Source organism: Erinaceus europaeus, chromosome 15 (genome assembly GCF_950295315.1).
Source record: "Erinaceus europaeus chromosome 15, mEriEur2.1, whole genome shotgun sequence".
Lineage (NCBI taxonomy): Eukaryota > Metazoa > Chordata > Mammalia > Eulipotyphla > Erinaceidae > Erinaceus > Erinaceus europaeus.
Genome location: NC_080176.1, coordinates 19,420,570 through 19,447,241, shown reverse-complemented (window position 1 = coordinate 19,447,241; position 26,672 = coordinate 19,420,570). Strand labels below are relative to the sequence as shown.

The window sequence follows — 26,672 nt, the reverse complement described above, 5'->3', positions numbered from 1 at the left end:
GCAAATAGGATACAAGTTTCCAAGAAGCTGAAAGGGGCCAAGACCCTGTTCCCGGGCTGCCCCCCACACCCTCACACTGGTCGGCAGGGGTGGGGGCGCTCGGTACAGTAAAGCCACACAGAGCGGGGGTGGAGTGGGGGGGGCGCCCCACTGGGGTGTCCACTGGGCCGGCCTCAGTCCACACTAGTCCCATCGCTAGCCCCCTCAGTCCGGCTCCCGAGGTCCGAGGCTCCCCTGGTTCAAGTAACACTTCAGTACAGATGAATGTTCAAGTATTGTGCGGGGGCACGGGGAGGGGCTGGGGTGCCCGTCTCCGCCCCCCTGGGCCAGGCCCGCACTCCTAGCAATAGCTGCCATAGTCAGTGACGTTCAAGGAATCAGGGTTTGGGGGGAAGGGGCAGAATCTGTGAAGGGAAGGAGAGGGGAGACCCCCCTCAGAAGGTCTTACTGCCCCCCCCCAACTTGCTCTGGCCCCGCCAACTCCCAGTAGGTCCTGGCTTCTCTCTGGCTCCCCTGTCCCCCATCTCTGATACCTGGATCCTAATGTCTCCTCTGGTTTCCCTTTTGGACCCCACCCCCCACCCTCCCCAACTCCAAATATGTGGGTTTGATTCCCTGAATCCTGGTGGTCTGCTCCTGTCCCTCCCGCCCCGCCACCTCCCCCAGCGCCCCAGGCTCCCCAGTGGCCTCCAGTCTCCCTCACTCCAAAGGGCACCTTCCCCCCCTCCCACCATCCCTTTGGCTCAGCACCCAATACCTCTGACCCACTCCCCCCAGGGGATGGAAGATGAAACAGGTGGAAGGGGCGAAGGGGTGGGAAAGGGGGACCCCCAGAGAGATCAGTGCAGGGGGTGGAGTGGGGGGGGGGAGTCCCAAGTCCTGAAACTCGAGTCACGAGGTGGTGGTGGGGGAACCTGGGCTCCTGGCTAGGGTGCAGTGGGAGGAGGCCCGGGCTCCCGAGGAGGCCCGGGCTCCCGAGGAGTCCTGGGGGACGGTGGGGGGCGCCCCACTAGCTGTCCTTGAGAAGGAGCTTCTCCTCAGGGCAGCGAAAGGGGCCGGGGGGCCCAGCAGCGGCCAGGCGGGCACAGGCTTCGGGGGAGAGCTGGCGGCAGGAGCGCAGGTCGAGGCGGCGGAGGCGCGGGCAGCGGCGGAACAGCGGGAGGCAGTGGTCCGTGAGGCGGTGGCAACCTGGGGGCAGGGGCGTAGGGGGCTGAGGCCTGCGGGGCACGGGGTGCGGGGGAGGGGGGTTGGCACAGGCCGGCCATGGGCAGGACTTACCTGCAAGGTTGAGGTGGACGAGGGTCTCTCGCAGCGGGGACGTAGGGGCCGTGAGGAGGTGGACGCTGGGGTCCCCGACATGTGCGCAGTGGCTGAGGTCCAGGGCGCTGAGCTGGGGGGCGTGGCGCAGCAGGAGGCGCAGGGAGGCATCGGTCAGCTCCAGGCCCGCCAGGCGCAGCTCCGCCACCCCCTGCAGCCGGCCTCGGCTCTCGGTTTGCCCTGCTCGGTGGGCAGGAAGGTCAGTGCTGCGGGCTGTCTCTCCACCAGCCAGCGCCCCTGAACTCCCTTTTTCTGCTCCTGCACACCCAAGCAGCCTGAGCTCCTCTCCTCTGCACACAATAAGGTCCTGAGGTCGATCCCCGGCAGCACATGTGCCAGAGTGATGTCTGATTCTTTCTCTCTCTCCTCCTGTCTTTCTCATTAATAAATAAATAAAATCTTTTTTTTTTTAAAAGTATGTATTACAATTTAATTTTGTTTCTTTGTTTCTTTTTTTGTATTTCTTTATTCCCTTTTGTTGTCCTTGTTGTTTTATTGTTGTAGTTATTATTGATGTCGTCGTTGTTGGATAGGACAGGGAGAAATGGAGAGAGGAGGGGAAGACAGAGAGGGGGAAAGAAAGATAGACACCTGCAGACCTGCTTCACCGCCTGCCTGTGAAACGACTCCCCTGCAGGGGGGGAACACAAGGGTTTTATGAAGGCCGGGCAGTGGCACCTAGTTTAAGCACATATGTTACAACCTGCAAGGACCTGAGTTCAAACCCCAGGCCTCAGCCGCAGGAGAGAGAATGCTGAAACAGTGTCTCTGTTTCTCTCCCTCTATCTCCCCCTTCCTGCTCCACTTCTGTCTTTACCCAATAAATAAGTTAATTAAAAAGAAAAAGATTTATTTATTTTACCAGAGCACTGTTCAGGCATTGGGGATTGAAACTGGGAACTTCAGTCCCTCTGGTATTAAAGTCTCTTTGCATAGCCGTTATGCTGTCTCCCCAGCCTGCTTCAGTCATTTGTTTATGGTGTGCGGGGAGAGAATACGAACATCCCTAGCACATACAAGGCCAGGGATCAAACTTGGGACCTTCAGCTTGAGAATTTTTTTTTTTATATATTTATTTATCTTCCCTTTTGTTGCCCTTGTTGTAGTTATTATTGTTGTTCTTGATGTCATTGTTGTTGGATAGGATAGAGAGAAATGGAGAGAGGACGGGAAGACAGACGGGGGAAAGAAAGATAGACCTGCTTCACCGCCTGTGAAGGGAACTCCCCTGCCCCTGCAGGTGGGGAGCTGGGGGCTCGAACTGGGATCCTTACACCAGTCCTTGCACTTTGCGCCATGTATGCTTAACCCGCTGCACCACCGCCCGACTCCCTCAGCTTGAGAATTTAATGTTTGGCTCACTGCACCACTTCCAGGGCTGTACATAAAAAAAAAAAAAAAAGTTTTCCTAAGTGAGTAATACTACAAAACAAAATAGTTTATAAAGAAATTTTGACAGAAGGCAAGGGTATATAGTAGGTAGTATTATAGTTATGCAAAGAGACTCTCATGCTTGAGGTTCCAAAAAAAAAAAAAAAAAAAAAAAAGAGCTTTCCTTGAAAAAAAATCTTCATATTAAGGAACCAGACAGAAAGGCTATGTGCGGGTGGGGGTAGATAGCACAATGGTTATGCAAAGACTCTCAAGACTGAGGCTCCGTCAAATCCCAGGTTCAATCCCCCGTACCACCATAAGCCCAAGCTGAGCTGTGCTTTGGAAAAAAAAACAACAACTTTTTTTTAAAAAAAGAAAGGCTATGTGCCTTGCCGTGCATGGGCCTGATGCCACCTGGTAGTGTCACTGGGAAAGGCCCACTGTTTGTGTAACCCTTCTTCTCTGTGTATGTATAGAGATGAATAAACCAGCTCAGGAAAGTGAGATCACACATGTACGAGGCACCAGCTGTGTGACCACCACCACAAAGAAACAACAACAAAAGAGAAATCACAAGATCTGGCATCTGTAGAGGATTCCCTCCTCTGGACTCTGGCTGGAGCCAGGTGGTTCACCGCTACTCCCTCAAGTCCTGCACCAAGTTCAGCATTTTTTAAAAAAATATTTATTTCCTTTTGTTGCCCTTGTCATTTTATTGTTGCAGTTACTATTGTTGTTGTCCTTGCTAGATAGGACAGAGAGAAATGGAGAGAGGAGGGGAAGACAAGAGAGGGGGAGAGAAAGACAGACACCTGTAGACCTGCTTCACATCTTGTGAAGCGACTCCCCTGCAGGTGGGGAGCCGGGGGCTGCAACCGGGATCCTTACACCGGTCCTTGCGCTTTGCGCCACCTGCGCTACCACCTGACCCCAGCATCTTTTTTTAAATTGTTTTTTATTTATTGGATAGAGACAGAAATCAAGAGTGTTGCAGTGAATCAAACATTAAATTCTCAAGCTGAAGGTCCCAAGTTTGATCCCTGGCTTTGTATGTGCTAGGGATGTTCGTATTCTCTCCCCGCACACCATAAACAAATGACTGAAGCAGGCTGGGGAGACAGCATAACGGCTATGCAAAGAGACTTTAATACCAGAGGGACTGAAGTTCCCAGTTTCAATCCCCAATGCCTGAACAGTGCTCTGTTTCAGAAGAAAGGGGAGAGGGGGAGAAAGAGAGAGAGAGAGAAAGGAAGAGAGATCAGAATATGGGTTGAGGATATAGCATAGTGGTTCTGCAAAGATTTTCATACCTGAGGCACCAAAAGTCCCAGGTTCAATCCCCAGCACCACCATAAGCCAAAGCTGAGCTGTGCTCTGGTCAATTGATTCATTAAGTAAAAGAACAGAGTGTTCCTTATGGCTCCGCATGACAAACCAACCTGCCTGTACACGCTGGGCTTGACCCTGCCTTGGCCCCACTTCCAGGGGCTTCTCCAGGAAGTAGCACACTCAGAGATGTCACATGCAGTGACCTCACTCAAACTCGAGATTCTTTCCTTTTTCTCTCTTTCTTTCCAGGGCCTCATGTATCTGTAGTTTCACTCTTCCTAGGCAGACTTTTCCACTTTTCTGTTTCAGACACAGAGAAGGCTCAGTGCCATGGTGTTCCCATGTGGTGTCAGGGCTCCCCAGCCTGGGGTTCTGAACATGGTACCGTCTCCTGGTCCCCTTGCCCAGAATTCCCTTGTCACCCTCCTGTCCTGTTATTGTGCTTTGTCAGGTAATTCTCTCTCCCCTGGGAGAGCAGGGGCCATATCCTCATTGGCCCTGTCCCCTTGGCTCTGGTTACAGAGTCAGTGCACAGCAGGTGAAGAATGGCCTTTCAACTCAGTTACCTTGCACCAGGTCTGAGTCAGAAGAGACCTCACCACCCCCACCACCACCCCCAAAAAAGCAAGTCACAAGGGCCGCACCTGGTTTGGTGTCTGGGGGAGGGAGGAGCAGTTCCCGGAGCTGGGAGTCTTTGACATCCTCGATCCAGCGGAGGTCCAGGAGTCGCAGGGCTGGCAGTGGGGCAGAACCCAGGGCAGAGACGGAGAGCCAGGAGCAGCCGGAGAGCACCAGCTCCTGCAGGCCTGCGGGGCCAAGGGGTCAAGACGGCTCCACTCCCAGCGGGCCTCTCCGCTCCCCCCAGCCTCCCTCCCTTACCTTGTAGTCGGTTCAGAAGCCACATGAGCTGCTTCTTGGAGACACCTGTCCAGCTGAGGTCCAGGGCCCGGGGCTGGCGGCGAACCACCCCGCTGAGCATGGGCGGGGTCAGCGACTTCCTCCGGCTCAGGTCCATCCGGGGCCACAAACGCTTGTCATAGCACCTGCCGGCCACAAGATGGAGACAGAGACCTCAGCGTCCTGCCACAGGCTGCCAACAGCCTTCCCCTCACTCTGTACTTCAGTCAGGCTTCTTTATGGGGGAGAAAGGGAAGGCTGGGCGCGGGGGTGGGATGGGGGAGCTAAGGTGGTAAGAAGCTCCTGGATCCAAGCCAAGAGCACTGGCTTTGAGGCTCAGTAACTCCATTCCCAACTGGATGCAGGAGACCCTGGGCAAGTCCATTCCTCTCCCCAGCTTCAGAGGAGTCATTTAGATAATGAGCCACTGTAAGATCAAATGAGGTAGGTGGAGCCTGCAGGGCTTACAGCCCCAAGGCAGCGCGCCCACTCCAGTGCCCTGCAGGCTGCATGTGGCGGAACACCAAAGGGATCCCACACCCTTGGGTTCCTCATGTCCTGCTCAGCTGCCCAAGGCTTGACTTATGGCCCTGCCCTCATTTTTTTTTTGTTCCTCTTTGATCATCATGTCCCATCAACTACGGGGCTAGAAAAGTCAAGCCAACTTTTTTTCTTTTCAAAAAAAAATTTTTTTTACCTTTATTTATTAATGGATAAAGGCAGCCAGAAATTGAGAGGGAAGGTGACAGAGAGGGAGAGAGACAGAGAGACACTTGCAGCACTGCTTCATCACTTGCAAAGCTTTCCCCCTGCAGGCGAGGACTGGGGGCTCGAACTCAGGTCCTTGTGCATTGTAACATGTACACTCAATCAGGTGCGCCACCACGTGGCCCTGCAACTTTATTTTTTCTTTTCTTTTTCCTTTTTTCTTAAAGATTTTTTAAAATTTTATTTATTTTATTTATTTATTCCGTTTTGTTGCCCTTGTTTTTTTTAATGTTGTAGTTATTATTGTTGTTGTTGTTGTTGGATAGGACAGAGAGAAATGGAGAGAGGAGGGGAAAACAGAGAGGAGGAGAGAAAGACAGACACCTGCAGACCTGCTTCACCGCCTGTGAAGCGACTCCCACTGCAGGTGGGGAGCCGGGGGCTCGAACCGGGATCCTTACCCAGGTCCTTGTGCTTTGCGCCACATGCGCTTAACCCACTGCGCTACCACCCGACTCCCAACTTTATTTTTTCTATGCAAAAATACATGTCATGACTTTTCCAACAACCTAACAACTTGGGGTTCAGAAGAGATCCCCAGTAACCAGCCCCAAACCCCACCCACCTCTGCTGCATGAATGAATAGTCCTGAAGTTTGTGCGGAATACACTGCTGTTCATTCAATCAGTCTGTTTATGGAAGCTTGCGTGGATCCCAGGGAGAGATAACACCTGGCTAAAATTTAATGGCCCTGATCTGGTTTAAATTTTTCTCACTGCTTAAGAACAGAGAGCGGTAGGGTGTGTGTGTGTGTGTGTGTGGGGAGATAGCATAATGGTTGTGCAAAATGACTTCCATACCCGAGACTCCAAAGTGCCAAGTCCAAACCCCCACCACCACCAGAAGCCAGAGCTGAGCAGTGCTCTGGTTATTAAATAAATGAACAGAGAAGGGATCAGTTTAAAGATTAAGTTAGAGGCAGGGACAGATAGCATAGTGGTTATACAGACTCTCCGGAGTCATTCGGTAGGGCAGTGGGTTAAATGCAGGTGGCGCAAAGCACAAGGACCAGCGTAAGGATCCCTGTTCGAGCCCCTGGCTCCCCACCTGCAGCGGGGTGGAGGGGGGCGCTTCACAAGTGGTGAAGCAGGTCTCTTCTCTTTGTCTTCCCCTCCCCTCTCCATTTTCTCTGTCCTATACAACAACTACAACAATAAAACATGAGCAACAAAAGGGAATAAATATGAAAAAAAATAATAATAATAAAAACCTCTCATGCCTGAGGCTCTGAAGTCCCAGATTCAATCCCCCACACCACCATAAACCAGAGTTGAGCAGTGCTTTGGTAAAAAAAAAAATAAAAAATAAAATAAATAAATACAAAAATAAGTGTGTAGGGACCAGGTGGTGGCGCACCTGGTTAAGTGCACACATTACAGTGCACAAGGATCCGGGTTCAAACCCCTGGTCCCCACCTGCAGGGGGAAGGCTTCACGAGTGGTGAAGCAGGGCTGCGGGTGTCTGTCTGTCTCTCCCTCTCTATCTCCCTTCCCTCCTCAATATTTCTGTCTCTATCTAACAAATAAATAAAATTTAAAAAAAAACCTTGAGCTTAAAATAATAATAAGTAGGTAACCTAGGAGTTAAGACTGGAAATTCCTGCTCCAGCTCAAGTTTTCTTGGAGGGCAAGTTGTTGGGACTGCGGAGTTTGCATCCTTGACTGTTTGACACGGCTCATCGCCCAGTATCAGATGTTACTGTGCCTGCAGACTGGTCTTTTCTCAGCAAGAATAACTATTAGCCATGCAGGAGGTGGAGTAGAGCACAAAAAGCCCTGGACTTGGGACAATGAAGTTCCAAGTTCAATCCCTGGCAAAGCCTGTGGCTAGAGCAATGCTCGATTCTCCCCGGTCTCTCTGTTAATAAATACATCTTTTAACAAACAGAGGGTGTGGCAGATAAAATTGCATACAAGGGGAGGCGGGTGGTGACGCACTTGTTGAGCGCAGGTCACTGTGCGCAAGGACCCTGGTTCCAGCCCCCGGTCCCCACCTGCAGGGGGAAAGCTTTGCAAGTGGTGAAGCAGGGCTGCAGGCGTCTGTCTGTCTCCCTCATCCCTCTTCATCTCTGACAGTCTCTATCCAATAAATAAAGATAGAAACGGTCAGCCTGAAGCAGTAAAGCCCCAGAGAAAGGAAAAACAAGCAAAATCAGGGAGTCGGGTGGTAGCGCAGTGGGTTAAGCACAGGTGGCGCAAAGCGCAAGGACTGGCGTTAAGGATCCCGGTTCGAGCCCCCGGCTCCCCACCTGCAGGGGAGTCGCTTCACAGGCGGTGAAGCAGGTCTGCAGGTGTCTGTCTTTCTCTCCCTCTCTCTGTCTTCCCCTCCTCTCTCCATTTTTCTCTGTCCTATCCAACAACGCCAATAATAACTACAACAATAAAACAACAAGGGCAACAAAAGCAAATAATAATAAAAAATCTCTTGTCAAACAGGAACAATCTAGAAGCCCCATGTGACATTTTAGGGGCTGCTCGGGGCCTGGTGACTTCTACCCGTGTTCCACTGGCCATCTCTGCCTGTCCCCTCGCCCCCATCGCCACCACTAGCCTCCCTTGGCTCCCTTGCTCAGCCAATGAACATGAGAAAATAGTTCTGGTTCTGTTTGTGCATTTTTAGATAGAGACAGACCACAGCACCAAAGCTTCCTTCAGTCCAGTGGCGGCCAGGCTCGAACCTGGGTCATGGAATCTGGAATCAGCAGACTATCCAAGTGAGCCATTCTGCCTGCCCTCACTGGGGTGGAGAACCCTCCCCTCAACCCAGCGCTCGTCCTTTTCTCGCTCTGCCCTGGGGTTCATGCAGCCCTGTCACCGTCACCTGGACGCTTGCTTGGCCACCCAGGGTTCGATGGATCAAATCCCCTGGAGATTCTCAGGGTCCAGTTGTGTTTCTGGTTCTTAATCCACAGGAGGCAGGCCAGTGCACCTGCCTGCCCACCTTCAGACACAAGGCTACCCACTGCTTCAAGGCTCAGTCCCAGTGATTGCCTCCAGGAAGCCGCCCATGACTTTTCTCCTCTCTGGAATATTTCATTGAACTTGAGGCCCTAGGAATGCAAGTTCTGTGCTACACAACTGGGCCAACTCCCCAGCTGCATCCCTGGGCTTTTAGTTTTATTTATTTTTGGTTGACTTTTTCAGATTGAAAGAGCAAACAAACAAACAAAAAAAGAGGGACTGTCAGTGGCACACTGGTTTAAATACATACACAACCTAACTATGCATAAGGACCAGGGTTCAAGCCTGCAGTCCCCACCAACAGGAAGAAAGTTTCACGAGCAGTGAAGCAGTGCTGCAGCTATGACTCTTCCTTTCTGTATCACCTTTTCTTTCCTTTCCTTTCCTTTCCTTTTTTGCCCTTGTTGTCTTGTTGTTGTTGTTGTTGTTGTAGTTATTATTGTTAAATCTGGGTTCACGTTCTCACTCCCCATAAGCTTCATGAATGGTGAAGCAGATCTGCAGGTACCCCTCTCTCTGTCTGTCTCTCCCTCTTAACTCCCCCCAATTTCTCTGTTCTATCAAATAAAAACAATTTAAAAAAGGAAAAAAGGGGCACCAGGAGTGCTGGATTTGCCACCAGTGTTCTTAGGTCCAAGACTCAAGCCACAGCACCATCTCCCGGCCCTCTTGTCACCAGTGTTAACCCTGGTGGCAACTGAAAAAAAATTAATGAAAAAAAAAGAAAGAAAAAAGAGGGAGTCGGGCGGTAGCGCAGCGGGTTAAGCGCACGTGGCGCAAAGCGCAAGGACCGGCGAAGGGATCCCGGTTCGAGCCCCCGGCTCCCCACCTGCAGGGGAGTCGCTTCACAGGTGGTGAAGCAGGTCTGTGCTACCACCAGACTCCCGAGAGTCAACTTATCTCTGTACAGACTAAGTAAACAAATAACCTAAAAACAAATGATAGTAAAGTCTGACATACAGTCTCTTGCACCACTGAATTTTTAAGTTTTTTAAAGTGCTATACTTATTTATTTATTTTTTTACCAGAGCACTGCTCAGCTCTGCCTTATGGTGGTACTAGGAATTGAACTTGGGTCCTCAGAGGCTCAGGCATGAAAGTCTTTTGCAGAACCATTATGCTATCTCCCCAGCCAGCCACTGAATTTTATTTATTTATTCATTCATTTATTTATAAGAGACAGGGGGCCAGAGCATCATTCTGGCATAAGTAGTGCCAGGGATAAACTGGGAACCTCAAAGGTGACAAGCGCAGTGCTCTAACCACCCTCACCACCTCCCAGGTCACTCCAGGGTCCATCTGGTCCCCGAGCCCATTTGACCAGGGCCCTTGGCTTAAACTACAGGGCAGCAGCCAAACCACTGAACATTCTTCTGACACCGGGTGTCCAGCCATACGGGCTGAATGGGGGTGCATCCGGTAGAGCACATAGGTTACAATGCACAAAGACCCCACCAATGTGTCTTGGAGCCCCGCCCCACTAGGGAAAGAAAGGGACAAGCTGGGAGTATGGATCGACTGGTCAACGCCCATGTTCAGTGGGGAAGCAATTACAGAAGCCAGACCTTCCACCTTCTGCACCCCATAATGATACTGGGTCCATGCTCCCAGAGGGTTAAAGAACAGGAAAGCTATCAGGGGACGGGATGGGATACGGAGTTCTGGTGGTGGGAATTGTGTGGAGCTGTACCCCTCTTATCCTATGGTTTTGTCAGTGTATCCTTTTTATAAATAAATAAAAAATTAAAAAAATAGGCAGTCAGGCTGTAGCGCAGCGGGTTAAGCACAGGTGGTGCAACGCGCAAGGACCGGCATAAGGATCCCGGTTCAAGCCCCGGATCCCCACCTGCAGGGGAGTCGCTTCACAGGCGGTGAAGCAGGTCTGCAGGTGTCTGTCTTTCTCTCCCCGCTGTCTTCCCCTCCCTCTCTCCATTTCTCTCTGTCCTATCCAACAATGACGACATCAACAACAACTACAACAACAATAAAAAAACAAGAGCAACAAAAAGGAAAATAACTATTAAAAAAGATAAAACAATACACAAAGACCTGGGTTCTCCACCTGGATGAAGGAAGCTTCATGAGAGGTGAAAGCAGGGCTGCAGGTATCTCTCTCTCTCTCCCACTCCCTCTCTACTTCTGTCCAAAGCAAACAAACTAAGTATCCAGCCTCCACTAGACACAGAGGGCCACACAGATGTGTCAAAAGGGGGGCAGGTGAAAAGGGCCACCAGAGTCCCCAAGCGAACGCAAGGGACAGTGCCTGACCTGCGAATTCAAGGAAGACGGCAGAAATTCCCACAAGGGGTAGTCAAACCCAGGTCAGAGAGAGAGCTGGGAGCTATGAGAAGCCGGGCAGGAGAACACAGTCAGAATGAGGATGAGGACGCTAATTCCCAGCCTTTCTGCAGGGTTACGGTGTGCCCTCTACAAGTCAAGTCACCAAGCAGTTAACCTCACAGCATTCGGAGGAGGCAGCCACTGTCATTATCTGCTCTTATTTAAAGGTGTTACACAGGCAAATATCTGAAGTGACTAAGTTCTAGGTTCTAGCCCCTGCACCACCTCAGCCAGAGCTGAACAGTGCTCTGGTTAAAAAAGGGGTGGGGGCTGGGGGAGCCTGGGGAAATGGCATAATGGTTCTGACATGTGCACTTAACCTGGCCCCCACTGTGGCGTAATGGTTCTGCAAAAAGACTTTTCTGCCTGAAATTCCAAAGTCCCAGGTGCAATCCCCTGCACCACTATAAGCCAGAGTTGAGCAGTGCTGGTGTCTCTTTTAATAAATAAAAATCTATTATGAAAAAGAGAGAGAAATGTAAGCAAAGGCCCACAGTGGGAGCGGAGTAGGGGCTCAAACCAAGATGGCGTGGTCACGGTGAGAAGGGGCTGGGGTGGAGCTGCAGAAGAGGTGTGTGTGTGTATGGGGGGGGTGTCCCGTCTTGGGGGGCTGGTGAAGATGAAGAGCCTGAGCTCTGGAGTCCCTTCCCCTCTCCGGGCCCGATCTGGCAGAGAAAACGGGGCGCCAAAAGCAGTTACATTAAAGTTTTGTTTCAAGGATGAAGGGAGACAGGTTATGGGGTGGGGTCCTGCGGGCTTGGGAGGAGGGTGTATTCACCCCTGCAATCCTGCGGAACTGTGGTGGCATTTGTTCGATTTACATAGAGGCAGAGAGAGTGTGAAAGACACAGCACCCACCGAAGCTTCCTGTGTGGTCACGCGGCAACGCGGCTAGCTAGCCCAGTGAGCTGTTGTGCCGGCCCTGGAGAGGTTTTTGAAGCTGAGGATCAATCTGAAGCCAGAGGCAGGAATAACTGCTCTAAGGCCAAGACCTGCCCCGCCCCAGGGAGGCCGGAGCCATGTCCAAGTTCACTGACCCCAGGCACTTTCTGCTGGCTGGGAACCACCTACATCTGAGTCCTCACCTGAAGAAACCCACCTCCCAAGCGCTCCTGTATTGGCCTCTCAGGACCCAGATGCGCCCGAACTGTGAGCCTGAGCCGGCTCCTCCCTCTTGTCCACATGGAGTGCCCAGCCCACAGACCTACCTCCTCTGCCCACCTTCTCGCTCAGGGCTCTCACTGGGCTAGATCCTCGCCTCCCACTTCCAGAAGCCACCAGACAGGAAAGCCAGCTCGCCTGCCTCCCAGTCTCTCCAGCTCCACCCTCCAGCCTGATCTCCTCACTTTCATTTGTTCAACTTGCTCCTTTTCAGAACCTACAGACCGTAGTGACTCAGGACCCAGCTCATGGGAGACAACTCCTCTCCTCTCCTCTGTGGAGACACCACCACCTGGAGGTGGGGGGTGCTTGACAAATAGTGAAGCAGGGCTGCAGGCGTCTCTCCTTATGGCCCCTGCCCCCCTCATTTCTTTCTGTTCTATGAAATAAAAAGTACAATGGGGGGAGTCGGGCTGTAGCGCAGCGGGTTAAGCGCAGGTGGCGCAAAGCACAAGGACCGGCATAAGGATCCCGGTTTGAGCCCCCTGCTCCCCACCTGCAGGGGAGTCGCTTCACAGGCGGTGAAGCAGGTCTGCAGGTGTCTATCTTTCTCTCCTCCTCTCTGTCTTCCCCTCCTCGCTCCATTTCTCTCTGTCCTATCCAACGACGACGACAACAACAATAATAACTACAACAATAAAACAACAAGGGCAACAAAAGGGAATAAATAAATAAAATAAAATAAAATATTTTTAAAAAAAGTACAATGGGGGTTGGTGCACCTGGTTGAGTACATGTTACAATGCACAGGGACCTGGGTTCAAGGCCCTGATCCCCACCTGCAGGAGGAAAGCTTCACAAATGGTGAAACAGGGCTGCGGGTGACTGTCTCTCTCCTCTATCTCAATTTCTGGTTGTCTAATAATAATTTTTTTTTTAAAAAAAAAGGGCAAAAAAAAAAACACCCTATCTATTAAAAAAAATTAAAATGACCAGAGGAAGAGCTGGAGTCTGCACGCAGGTACTGAGCCCCAAAGATAACCCTGGTGACAAAAACAAACAAAAACACTCCAAGGCTTTATCCACTGTGCCACTGTCTCGGCCACCTGGCTTCTAGCAAAGTCCTTAAACCTTCGAGTCCCACCTCATCCTCACAGTCACCTGCTCCTGACTGGCCCCACTGTGCATCCCATGGGCTCTGCCTTCAGTCTGGTCCTTGCCACCACAGACTATCATGTTACTCAGTGTTCAGTACCCTTTGGTGCTGTGCTAAGAATTTTGCAAGGACCACCTCACTGGATGGATCATCACTAGATGAGTATGAACTCACACCTTATTGAAGCGTGCCCCCCCCACAACTGATGACAACCAGGAGTGCCGGACCCCAGGGCAGAAGTGGGCGAGCATGATAGATTTCACTCCATCTGCTCTCGGATGCAGAGGTTGGGCTCTCTCCAGGCCAGGAAGCCACGAGCCAGGCTGACCCCGTGAAGGGGCCTCACGGTCATCCTGAAGGCGGCGCGGGGTGTGGTGGGGGGTCCTCTCGGGAGAGAACACACAGTGATGCAGTGGACTCAGCACTGGACTCTCAAACAGGAAATCAAGAGTTAAATTCCTGGAACCCCAAGTGTCAGGGTGATGCTCCAGGTCTCCCCCTTCCCCATTCCCTCCCTGTCTTTCATGAACAGAAATCTGGGGCTGGGCGGCGGCACCTAGTCACCCATGTGCGAGGATGTGTAGTCATGCACGAGGACCTGGGTTCCAGCCCTGGGTCCCCATCTGTTGGGGAAAGCTTCATGAGCAGTGAAGGAGCACTGCAGGTATCTTTCTTCCTCTCCCCTTCTCATCTTCTCTGGCTCTATCCAATAAATAAAATAAATAGTACTTGTGGCAAATAAATCGTAAAAAAAAAAAAAAAAAAAAAAACTCCAACATGAACAAGGACCCAGGTTCAAATCCCAGGTCATCATATGGGAACACATTGGAGGGGAGCTTCCTGAGGAGTTGGGCAGTGCTCGTGTCCCCTTCTTTGACTCCTTTTTTTTTTTTTAATTATTTCCTTTTGTTGTCCTTGTTTTACTGTTGTATTTATTATTGATGTCATCATTGTTGGATAGGAGAGAGAGAAATGGAGAGAGGAGGGGAAGGCAGAGAAGGGGAGAGAAAGACAGACACCTACAGACTTGCTTCATTGTTTGTGAAGTGACTCCCCTGCAAGTGGGAAGCCAGGGGCTCAAACCGAGATCCTTAAGCCAGTCCTTGCGTTTTGTGCCACCTGTGCTTAACCCACTACGCCACTGCCTGACTCCCACCTCTTTGACTCTTATCTGCTTTACATACATCTCTCTCTCTCTTTCTGTCTCTCTTTCCCCATGTCTCTCTCTTTCTCTCTCTCAGTCTAGAGGAAAGGGAAACGGTCATCAGAAACATTGGAGTTGTGCAGGCAACAAGCTGCAAGCCATAACCCTGAGGCAAGAAAACAAAGAAATGAAACTTGCTTTCATTGGGGCTGGGTGGTGGTACACCTGGTAGAACACACATTACAATGCACAAGGACCAGAGTTCAAGTCCTCAGTCCCCACCTGCAGAGTGGTGAAAAAGTGTAGCAGGTGTCTGTTTCTCTCTCTCTCTCTCTTTTTGCCTCCAGGGTTATTGCTGGGGTTTGGTGTCTGCGCTACAAATCCACTGCTTCTGGAGGACAGTTTTTCTCATTTTATTGGATAGGACAGAGTGGAAACTGAGAAGGCAGGGGGAGATAGAGAGGAGGTAGGTCTTGGGGCCAGGTGGTGGTGCATCTAGTTGTTACAATGTGCAAGGGTCAGGGTTTGAATCCCCAGTCCCCACCTGCAGGGGGAAAGCTTCACGAGTAGTAAAACAGGGCTGCAGGTGTCTCTGTCTACCCCCTCTCTATCACCCCCTTCCCTCTTGATTTCTGGCTGTCTCTATCCAATAAATAAAGATAATACCAAAAAATAAAAAGAGAGAGAGGTCTCTTTCCCTCTCAAGCATCCCCTTCCTCTCAATTTCTGGCTGTCTCTATCCGACAAATAAATAAAGGGCGAGGGAGATAGCATAGTGGTTATGCAAAGACACTCTCATGCCTGAGGCTCCGAAGTCCCAGGTTCAGTCCCCCGCACCACCATAAGCCAGAGCTGAGCAGTGCTCTAGTCTCTCTGAGATTCTCTCTCATTAAAGTAAAATATTAAGTGGTTCGGGAGGTGGCACAGTGGATAAAGCATTAAATTCTCAACCATGAGGTCCTTGGTTCAATCCCCAGCAGCACATGTACCAGAGTGATGCCTGGTTCTTTCTCTCTCTCTCTCTTCCTATCTTTCTAATGAATAAGTAAATAAATGATTTAAAAAGTCTTTTAAAAAAACATAGAAAAAATAAATTAAAAAATAAAAATAAATAAAAATAAAAATAGTGGTCCGGGAGGTGGCATAGTGGTAATGCTTTGGACTCTCAAGCATGAGATCGCGAGGTCGATCCCTGGCAGCACATGTACCAGAGTGATTGATGTCAATCAGAGTGATTGTTCTTTATCTCTCCTATCTCTCTCATAAATAAATTAAAATCTGAAAAAATAAGTAAATAAAATAAAAATAGGGAGTCAGGCAGTAGTGCAGCGGGTTAAACGCACGTGGCGCAACGCACAAGGACTGGTGTAAGGATCCCGGTTCGAGCCCCCGGCTCCCCACCTGCAGGCGAGTCGGTCGCTTCACAGTGAAGCAGGTCTGCAGGTGTCTATCTTTCTCTCCCCTCTCTGTCTTCCCCTCCTCTCTCCATTTCTCTCTGTCCTATATCACAGTGACAGCAATAACAACAACAATAAAGCAACAAAGGCAACAAAAGGGAAATGAGTAAATAAATAAATATGAAATAAATAAAAATAAGAATAAAAAATATTGAAAGAAACTAATCTTGGGACACACCCAATGGAGCAAACACACTACCATGTACAAGGGCCCAGGTTCAGTCCCCCAGTCCCCACCTGTGTGGGGAGGAAGCTTCACAAGTGGTGAAGCAGTGCTATAGGTGTTTCTCTTTCTCTGTCCCTGTCATCCCTCCTCCCCTCTCAATTTCTGTGTCCTCTCAAGTAATACTAAAAAACAAGCAAAACAAAAAAGGATGAAAACGAATCCACAAATAACAGTGGATTCATCGTGTACGTATCAAACCCCAGCTATAACCCTGGTGCCAATGGAAAATAAATAAATAAATAGATAGATAGAAAGAAAGAAAGAAATTTCTGAGTGGCCTGGGAGGTACCCCAATGTCTATAGCACTGGGCTTAGAAGCGTGAGGTCCTAAGTTTGATCCCTCACATCACATCACCAGAGTGATGACCTGGTTATCTCTAGCTTATAAATAAAAGAACATCTCAGGCAAAATAGCTCAGCTGGGGGAGGACACTGCTTTGCCATGAAGAGGACCCAGGTTCAAGCCCTGCCTCCGATGAGCTGAAGGAAGTTTTCACGTTATGGTCTCTCTCATTCTCTATGTACAAATAAGGACCTGTGTTGAAGCCTCTGCAGAGGTCGCTTCACAAGCAGTGAAGCAGGTTTGCAGGTGTCTAGCCTATCTTTCTCTCTCTCCCTCCCCATCCTCCTCTCTTAATTTCTCTTTGTCCTGCCCCCCCACCAAAAAAAAGGAAAAACTGCCTGCCAGGAGCAGTGGATTCGCAGCGAAGACACTGAGCCCCACTGATAACCCTGAAGGAAAAAAAAAAAAAAAAAAAGACAGTAGCCTAGGAGGATGTGGTGCAGTAGATAAAGCATTGGACTCTCAAGCCTGAGGTAGGTCCTGAGTGGCCTGTTCCCTGGCATTGCATGTGCCAGAGTGATGCTCTGATTTTCTCTCTCCCCAGCCCTTGGTTAATAAATAAGTCCAAGAAAAGAGAGCAGAAGAACGACGTAAGTCTTCACATAGGGAACACCATGCAGTAAGTGATTTGATTTGGTTATCTCCTGGTTTTACAGGTGAGGAAACTGAGGCTGGGCGGTAAGAATGCACCCCAAGCGCACCCAGCCCACCATAGCAAGAGGTCAGCTGGCCCACAGGCAAGACCCCTCCAGAGCCGCCTCCCCACTCAGGTCACAGTGTCCACACAGACTGGGAGGCGTGAGCCAGCGCCCCAACCTTGCTTGGAAACGAAAGGACTGGAGTTTGGCATCGGCCGCTAATGTACTCCGTGACTCCAGGAATCCCTCCTCCCCTCCTGGAGCTGCCCCTTCAGGAGGGACAAAGCAGCTTACTGTGGCTCACCCCCAGTTTCCCAAGCGCCTGAAAGGGTTAGTCTAATCAAATCTGTCCCTAGTACCTCGCTGTCTCTCCTCCCATGCTGAGAACAGGCAGATAAAATAGACACAGTAGCAACTGCTTTTCCCACAACTGGTGGGAAGGGGAACTCCAGCAAATGAGAGAAGACTTGGCCGTGGGCAGGAGGCCTCTGTACTTTGGGGGCTGCGGAGTACACAGGGGTTACTGGGAATGGGCCTGGATTGACTGGGGGAGGATAAGAGAGGAAGACCAGGGGTCTGGGTGGACAATGGGTGTTTCTTCACATACAAGGATTGGGAAGCAGGTGTTGGTGAGAGCCCCAGGGCATGAAGAAATTATCAGAAGGGTCAGGAGGCCCAAGCTGGGCTCCCTTCAGAGGGCAGGAGTCACTTCTCAATAGTTTTCTTATATGTCAGTGACCAATCAGCAACCTGTCCTGGGTCCAAGGAGGGTAGGGCTCATGCCCTGCTTTGTGTATAATGGTCCAGGTTCAAACCCCAGCACAACAGGGGAGGTGCTCAGGTGCTGTGGTATTTCTCTCTCTCTGTCTCTCTGGATGAGAAGGCAAAGTGAGGCAGTGAAAATGCACGTGTGAGACACTGGCTTGCAAGTGGGGAAAAAAATCCAGGAAGAAAGAGTGAGAAAAGGAGCTGAAATGACACTACCCAGCAATCAGCACTATATGAGGCCACACTAAACACTCAGTTAGTGGTCCGAGGTGGCACACACAGTAGATAAAGCGCTGGACTCTCAGAGGCCAGGCAGTGGCACACTTGGTTAAGCACACACATTACAGTACACAGGACGCAGGTTCAAGCCCCTGGTCCCTACCTGCAGGGGCAAAGCTTCACAAGTGCTGAAGCAGGCCTGCAGGTGTCTCTCTCTCTCTCTCTCTCTCTCTCTCTCCCTCTCTCCTATCAATTTCTGTCTCTATCCAATAATAGAAAACAATAAAAATAAAAAGCACTGGACTCTCAAGCATGAGGTCCTGAGTTCAATCCCCGGCAGCTAATGGACCAGAACGATGCCTGGTTCCTTCTATCTTTTTCATTAAGTGAACAAAATCTAAAACAAACAAGCAAAACAAATATGCATATAAATAATAGTCCCAGGGGGAAAGATTCTGGTGCCAAAGAGCCTGGGTTCAAATTCCTGCTTCTACTGTTTCCTCACCCCATGCATGACCTTACGCTCAGGTTTTTGTGTAAGGGGAATCACAGCACAGGCCTCACACAGGTGCCATGAGGGCTAACTAAAAGGGTTCACGGACAGAAAGCAAGCATTGTGGCCGGGAGGTGGCACAGTGGATACAGCACGGGACTCTGAAGCATTATGCCGTGAGTTCAACCCCAGCATCGAATGTGCCAGAATGATGCTCTCTTGGGTGTTCTCTCTCTCCTTGATAAATCAAGTTTTACAGCAAACGAGAAAATGCAGAGCTGGGGAAGACAGCATACTGGTTCTGCAAAAGACTCTCATGCCTGAGGCTCTGAGGTCCCAGGTTCAATCTCCAGCATCACCCTAAGTCAGAGCAGTGCTCTGGTCTCTCTCTCACTAAAATAACATAGTTACGATGGACCGCAGGCCGTGTGGGTCACTCACCAGCGGCTCCATGTCCGGCAGACTCGCATGCAGACACACAGCTCCCGGGGCCCGAGGTGCTGGAAGACTCGGAGCCAGGCGGCACGGGGCAGGGGGTGGTCGGATCCGGCCGCCAAAGGCAGCGTGTCAGGCTCGGGGCTTCGAGGGGGCGGCCGCACCACGTGGCGCTCCAGCTGTGGGGGCCGGGGCGGCGGAGCGGGGCCCAGGGGCCAGCTGAGGAGGGGCCCCCCACTACCCGGGCGCACGGCCCGCCGCCCCCCGCGGTTCTCTTTCTCGCCCGAGCTGCCCCGGGCTGGCCGCCGCCCGTTGCGGGCCTCCCCGGGCGCCTCGTCCTCACTCAGGGATGTGCCGGAAGAGTCGGAATCCGAGTCCGAGTCCGAGGAGGACGAGGAGGTATCAGGGACCCGCTCCAGCAGCTGGCACATCCGCTTGAACCGCTCCAGCTTCTCCCTCTGCGGGGACGGCGCGGGTGCTGCGGGGCCCTCAGCTGAGGCCAAAGGCGGCTTTGGTTTCTGCAGAGACACAGGTGGGGAGCTGATCCAATGCTTGGTGGAGCCTCCCCACCCCTGCCCCTGCACCCAGGAGACCCCAGGGATGAGCAGCCCAGGGGACTTCCCGGGTTCTAGCCCTGGCTCTGCCCTCCTCCAAGGCGAGGCCTCAACCAAGTCATGCCCCTCTGTGGGAGTCTGTCACATAAAACCCTTTTGAGGGCTCCATAGCTTGGGGGTTTCCAAAAGAGGAAGTAGAGAGAATAATCAGAAATCTATTAAAAGCATTAGGGACTGGCCTAGATGTCAACTCTGTGGCCTTAGGCCTCACCATCGAGGACAAAAGACTGCCACCTCAAATTCCGGTGATGGAGTGCAAGTGACTAACCAAGACCAAGATGGGAGGGGGGCTCCAATGAAATGGTCACCTACATGGGCCTGGAAGGGGCCGTGGACGCTCAGACTCAGGCCTGAGGTCGGGAGTTCCATCCCTGGCATCGCATGTGCCAGTGATGCTCTGGTTCTTTCTCTCCTCTCTCATTTAGTCATTTTTTTTTTTCTTTAATGGTGACTTGGGCCACTCTTTCCAAACATAGAGACTGAGGTGTGTGACAGGGTTTGCCCATGGTTCCAGGCTGGCGCATGGTTAAGGCAACACTCAAAGACCGCTGGGCCGACCCTTGCATTCAGTATGTCAGCACTTAATGGAGGTCTGGCTTCACTGTCTGACCGAGGACAAGCTTCTTCACTTCTCTGGGCCCTGCTCTCCTTGGATTTAGGTAGGCCCTTGTGGCTGCCAGAGTTTATTTACATTCATGAATGCCAGGCAGTTTTGTGGGAGGTGTGGAGTATTAGCACCTCCATTCCAAGGATGAGGAAACTGAGGTCAAGGCTATGTGGGAATAGGCAGTTAGGCAAGTATGTGAGGTCAGTTGCATCCCCCTCATTTGCAAAGGCGAAGCAACCTCCCACTCTCCCCCTGTACTTCTCCCAGGGGTTGGGAACATTTGTGGTCCAGTGGGGCTGGGGCAGGACAGGGCGAGCAGGCAGGCCCAGAGCTCAGACACCCAGGTGGAGGGTGGGGCGAGGAGGGGTGGAGGGGGAGGGAGGAGGTCCCCGGCACACCTCCCAGTTCTCGGGAGGGAGCTCAGGGTGGCAGGACGAGAAAGCCTGGCTTGGATTCAGAACCCTGGGGGGCAGAAGGCCGGGGCCGCCTGGGTCCGATCCTCGGAGGAGGCAGGCGTCTCCACCCACCTTCTTCAGGTGCCTCTCTCGGCCTCCTTTCACCTGCCGGGGCAAGAGGGAGACAAAGGAAGAGAAGGGAGACCCCATTAGCCCCTCGGTGTCCGGGCCACTGAGAGCCATACCCTGCTTAGACTACAAGTCCCAGAAGCCCCCATCCCCTGGCATACTCTGAGCATGCTCACCTTGCAACCAGTGTTTTGGCTCACTGAGCATGCTCCCAGCTTCTCTTTCTTTCCCCTCAGGCCCTTCTCAGCCCCTCCTCCCTCCTTGGGAGCAGCTAACTCGAGCATGCTCTCTCCCTCCTCCCTAAAGCGCTCAGGGCTCCCAGAGCTACTCAGCCCTGCGCCTACGGCTGCTCACCTGCACCTGCCCTCTGCCTGAGCATGCTCCAGCCTACCCCCAACAGCCCTTGGGCTGCACCCCCCAATAAGCCTGAGGGAGGGTGGAGGGGGGTGTACACTCAGGGAGCACTCCCTTTCAGGCCCAGACTACCCTTGTACCCAGTGGAACCACAACTCCCAGCATCCCTGAGGCTGCCCCCAGTGAGCATGCTCCCCAGGCTCACCTTTTTCCTTGGGGTGGGGGGCTCATTCCCTGCCTCCCTCTCCTTTCTTTTGGGGGGCCCAGGCATGTCCTCTGAGGGGGTCCCAGCAGGTAGGGGGCCCTTCCGCCTGGGCTGGGGTGGAAGAAGCGGAGGCTCCTCCGTCAGCTTCCATCCGCTCCCCAGGCTGGCGCCCTCCTCGCCATTGTCAGCCCTACGGCGTCCTGGCCCCTCACCTGAATCCTGGGGAGACAAAAGAGTGGGGATGCCCTGGGTGAGGCCCAGGGCATCCCCACCAGCCCGTTCCCCAAGCACCAGGGTCCAGGCTGTACGCCTACCTTGCTGGTGCGGCCTTCCTGTGTGCAGCGAGGGCACTCCCAGCAGTTGGGGATCTCCGCGTTGATGACCCCCTCAGCCTTCCCCATCTGTGACAGGACGACAGGACGGGGATGTTTGGAGGGGGGTTCCAGGGTCCCCTGCCTTGGTGCTCCCCGACATGGCCCCCCCCCCCAGCCCAGGACCTCCATGGCCATCACCTTCAGGCAACCGGGGTGGACGATCTCATTGCAAATTGTACACTCCATGAGGCTCAAAGCAAATTTCTCTTCCTCTCCCTCCACTGTGTCCTCCTTCCCAGCCTCCCCACACAAGAGGCACACGGCTGTGTGTGGGAGCACGGGCTGTTAGGGGGTAAAAGGGAGTCAGGGACCCCCCCCAACACCAACAGCTGGGGGAAGGCCCCTCCCTGCTGGGGACCCTGGCCCGCATCTGGATGAGGGGCAGATCCCATGGGCCCCGTGGGCCACATCCTGAATGGGTTCCTTGTGGGCAGCACAGCACTGAGGGCAAAGGGTTCAGCTTCCCATCTCTGTTTTACCACCTCTAAAATGGAAAGCAGGTTGGAGGGCTCCCAGCCTTGGGGGAGGAGCTGATGGCTCAGAGATGATTTTGATACATAGTTACAGCTAGCTTAGACCTACTGCAGGGGTGACCCTGAAACCCTAGCTGGTTTGGGGGAAGGAGAAAGACTATAAACAGATGTGACAATAACACCCAGAGAGGGCAGGATGGGAGGGGAGGCAGGAGCAGCTTGCCTCCCTCCCCCCATTTACTCTGGGCCCACCCCTGGGAGTGCTGATACTCGCTGACTGGTCTCAACCAATGTGCCTCTGGGGTGCAGAGTCAAAGAGGGAGTGAAAGGGCAGGGAAATGAGGCAAGAGTTAGGGGGACAAAGGCAGAGAGAAGAAAGGGGTAATGGAAATGGGGGTAGGGAGAGCCCAGTAGGGAAAGCAGGACTGGAGGGAGCCGGGAATAGGTAGTGTGGGAGGGGGCAAGTCCCAGGAGGCAGCTGGAGAGCCTTCTGTAATCCTGGGAAGAAGCTCCAAGGGCAATGAGGAAGGCTAAGGCTGAGAAGAAACTCAAGACACCTACTGTGTGCTGAGCACCGTAGCAGACATGCTGGTGACTCTGCTACTGTTTAGTTGTCAGGACCTCAGGAACATTTTTAGGGACGAGATTCCCTGATGTTCATAGTTCTTTGCTCAAGGTCATGCAAAGGGGAAGCCCAGCCTCAAGTCCGAGACCACTCTGACAAGTGAGGAAGAGGCCAACGAAGAGTGAGACCTACTCAAAGAGGCCAGTTCTAGGGGGTCCCCAATGCAGACACCTCTGGAAGGGGGGGGGGCTGTGGTTTTTCTGAGCCTCCTCTTCTATAGAGAAAGCCTGAAGGTGGGAAGCAGCTTGGCTTCCACTGGCTGTCCCTACCCCTCACCCCAAGACTGGACGTATGAGCTGACCGCAGGGCGGCTTGGGAGGCAGCCACTTGGCCTCCCTAGGAAGGCGCTGGTCTAGCCAGGGCAGGGGGACCCAGAACCCCAGAGGTGGCCAACGTAGTGGGCGGGAGACAGAACTCACAGCTGTGCACTGCCGGAGCAGGCATGACTGCTTCATGCGCCCAGGCCCCCCGAACTTCTTCATGTCTCGGCAGAAGTGACAGTCCCCGCACTCAGTTCGTACACAGGCCCGGCAGCGGCGGCAGCGGGTTCGGCGTCGGCGCGCTCCGGCCCCCGGCCCCCGGCTGCTCGACGACATTGGGGGCGTCAGCAACGCCGAGGGCTGTGAGGGGAGAAGGGTGGCAAGGTCAGGTGGGCCCCCAGGGGCCTGGCCTGAGAAAGTCTTGGCAGCCCAATCCACCCTGGGGCAGCCAGAAACTGCCCTCCTCCCTCAGGGGGACAAGGGACAGGAGGTCACCCTTCCGTGAGGGGGTGAGGGGGGTGACTCTTGAAGCAGCTGATCTGGCTTCCCAAACCCACTTGCTTCCTCTAAGATCTCCCCAGCGCCTCCTTCCCAAGCCCCAGGGATGATCCCAAGGGACAGGGCTCTCACCCCTCCAGTATCCCCACTCCAAAGCATCTTGGAAAGTCAGGGGCTCCTTGTCAGTGAAGTTACCTTAGTGACACCTCAGCTCTTCCCAGTGCCCCAAAAGGTCTACAGGCTCCTACCAGATCTATCTCAAAGATGCACAGGGAACTCTGGGTGGGAGCTCCCAGATCTTTCTGAGCTCCTTCTCTCACCTCTCATTCACATCACTACCACCCATCTCTTCCCCCCTAAAACCGCCATAGCGCCACCAGATGCTGTGGGATCACGCCCCCCCCCCTCCAAGATTCCTTCTGCTGCCCAAGTTCACAGACTTGAGGAACCCCCACACACACACACACCTAGATGCTATTCTGTTTCTCCTCTGCTCGAGGTCACCCTTCCCGCCCCCCAGGTTAGCCTGAACAACCTCCCAGATCCCGGGGCATTCTAGAAGACAGCCTGACAGAACTCAAGATGGGCTTGCCCGCCCCCTTCCCCCCCCCCCCCAGCTTCCCAGGCTGCCTTCCATCCCTAATTGTCTCGACTCCCTGGGGCTCCCCTTCCCATGGAAACCAGATCCTCCAAGATCCCACACGGACCCAGCGGGCCTGGAGGGGTCTCTTCCTAGGACAGTCTTACCCCAGCTTCCCCCTTTGCAGGGACTTCCAGACCCATCCAAAGGGGGCAGGGGCCCTCCGGCGCGCCAGGGGAGGGGCCCGGAGGGCGGCGACGGCAGGCGGGGGTGGGGGTCTGCAGGGGGAAGCAGGGGCTCGGAAGGAAGGCTGGTCCCCCAGGGGTGAGAGGTAACAGGATGAGAGCGAGCGGGGAGCGAGAGGGTGAGGCTGGGGGCGGGGAAGGGCGGGGAAGGGCGCGCGCCGGCGGAGGATGAATGGGAGTGGGAGCTGCCCAGGTCGGGGTGAGGAGGAGCCGCACGAACCCACCTCACACGTGTCCCGGGAGCCATCTCTCCCTTCTCGGCAGCTCCCGGCGGGTCGGCGGCCATCGGCGGCGGGGGGGCCGGGCGGCGCGGGGCGCGGAACGCTCAGAACGCCGGGGTCCACGGCCCCCCGAGGGCGCTCGGCCCCTCCCTCCGGTGGAGGCCGGGATGGCGGAGCGAGGAGATAGGGGGCGCCGGGGGCGAGGCCCTCCCACGGGCTGCGGCGCGGCCCTTCCAGGGGGAGGTCCTGCTCTGGGGGGCTCAATCCCTCAGCCCCCCCAGGCCAACGGGGGCTCCTTGGGCGCAGGGTGCTCAGCTTCAACCCGGGCCCCACTCAGTCCGGGGTCCCAGGTCCCCTCCCCCCTCCCCACCCAGGCTCCCCCCTGCGCCCCCCTGGACCTTAAATTGGCCCCTTCCCGGCCCCCACTGCCCAGGGGTCCAGGACCAGACCCTGGCCCCCCACCGTTTCCGGGGTTCAAGCCCCGCCCACCGCCGATTCCCGGGGAGGGGGGGGTCCCTGTAACCTGCCCCCCTCCCCTGGGTCCGCCCCTGGACTGCAGCCCCCTGCCCTAAGCCTGCGGGACGAACAGAGGGGGGTGAAGGAAGCTGCTCCGGCCCCGCCCCCCAGTCTGCGCGCACCCCCGCCCTCGCCCCTTCCCCCAGCGCGAGACCCTCCAAAAGATAGGGATTTAAATAAAATTTGAATAAGACCCCTTCCTCAAGCAGGAGGGTGGAAGGAAAGGATGGAGGGGGGCAGGGAGAGGGGAGGGGGCAATAGGGGTGCCTCAGCCCCCCTGGTCCCCCAGCCCTGCGCTGCTTCGGCCCGGGGCTCCCGTCGCTTCTCTCATCCCTCCTGAGCTCCTTCCTCCTTCCTCCTCTCTTCCCCCACCCCTCCCTCCTCCTTCCCTTCCCTCCTCCTCCTCCTTACTCCCTCCTTCTCCCAGAGGAACCCCGCCCCCTGCCTCCTCTTGCCCACCACCTCCCTCTTCCAGGACAGTCACGCGCAGTGTACCATGGGAATCGTAGTTCTGAGGATAAGGGCGCTACTGTGGGGCCAACGGGACGCTGGGCCCAGGTGGGACTACAAACAAGATGGCGAAGGGCGTGCCCAGTCGGGAGCCGGGACTGCCGGGAGTTATAGTCTCTTTGCCCTGAGGCTCCCTGTAGCTGGACACAGAGGAGTGGGGAGGATGACTACAAGCAAGACGGCCTTCTCCCGAGACCTGGCCTCCTTCCCAGGCACTCACGCACCCTCCTATTGACAACCCTCCGCGTGTGTGGTACCTGACGGGAGTCGCAGTCCATCTGCTGCCTTCCCGCTGCCATTTCTACTTGCCAGGAACAATGGAAAGGTGAAAAGGAATGAGGACTACAAGCAAGATGGCGGAAGAGGGGCGTACACCTGACTAGTAGTCGATTTTATGAGGTGCGATGGGAACAGTAGTTTCCTAGCCTCCTCATGTTCCTTAAGGATAGGGGAACCAGGATGGTAAGGAGACTACCATAAAGATGGCAGGCTACCTAGGCGCTCCCCGTCGCCTCATTCTAACTCCTTGGCTATCTCACCCGCCTGTAACATCAAAATCCCCCTCCTTCCCGGTGGCGCAGAGCCCGACGGGAGTTGCAGTCTTCCCGGCTCCTATTATCTTCGGTCGAGACAATGGAAGGGAAAAGGGGCGGGGACTACTAAACCAAGATGGCGGCAAGGAAAGGGACGATGGCTGCCTGGGATTTGTAGTCCAGGTGCCTGGTTTACTCATTGCGGAAACTGGGTAAAGAACTACAACAAAGATGGTGGGCCTTTTTCTCGCTCTGCCGCAGTGCCTGCTGGGAGGTGTAGTCCCCAATTTAGATCAGAGAAAGGACATGGGCTGGTGAAATGTGCATCACCGCAGACACACCAAACTGAGAACAGCCGGAAACCGAATCCTTTTCCCCTTGCCTCGCCACCACTTTCCCATTGACCTGCCGGGAAATGTAGTCCTACTCCTTTGCTAGGTAATGAAAAGGGGAGAATTTATGTCACCGGTAGGTACCAATGCAGGTCAGGGAGAAAGAGCGGTCCAGGGGTATACAGTGCCCCCCCCATCCTCCCTTCCCCGCGTGGCGAGGACTTCACTGTTTAGAA

At 53.7% G+C, this 26,672-nt stretch overlaps 1 protein-coding gene across 4 annotated transcripts; it reads right to left on the bottom strand.

The window, feature by feature from the left end:
* Positions 1-255: 255 nt before the first annotated feature.
* On the bottom strand, positions 256-25,476 carry FBXL19 (F-box and leucine rich repeat protein 19). 4 transcript variants are annotated; one of them, XM_060173098.1, is made up of 11 exons: positions 24,549-25,476; positions 23,161-23,361; positions 21,782-21,925; positions 21,584-21,670; positions 21,270-21,488; positions 20,585-20,746; positions 18,972-19,483; positions 4,900-5,063; positions 4,665-4,826; positions 1,279-1,500; positions 256-1,188 (listed from the first exon to the last, which is right to left on the bottom strand). In XM_060173098.1, the coding sequence occupies exons 2-11, from the start codon at positions 23,335-23,337 to the stop codon at positions 1,010-1,012; spliced, it is 2,028 nt and encodes a 675-aa protein (XP_060029081.1). In that variant the 5' UTR covers positions 23,338-23,361; positions 24,549-25,476; the 3' UTR covers positions 256-1,009. The 4 variants fall into 4 exon arrangements, with proteins under 4 accessions (XP_060029081.1, XP_060029082.1, XP_016046769.1 ...); XM_060173099.1 differs by having other exon boundaries at positions 20,714-20,746; positions 24,549-25,473; XM_016191283.2 differs by having other exon boundaries at positions 1,279-1,497; positions 24,549-25,471.
* Between the last annotated feature and the right edge of the window lie 1,196 nt (positions 25,477-26,672).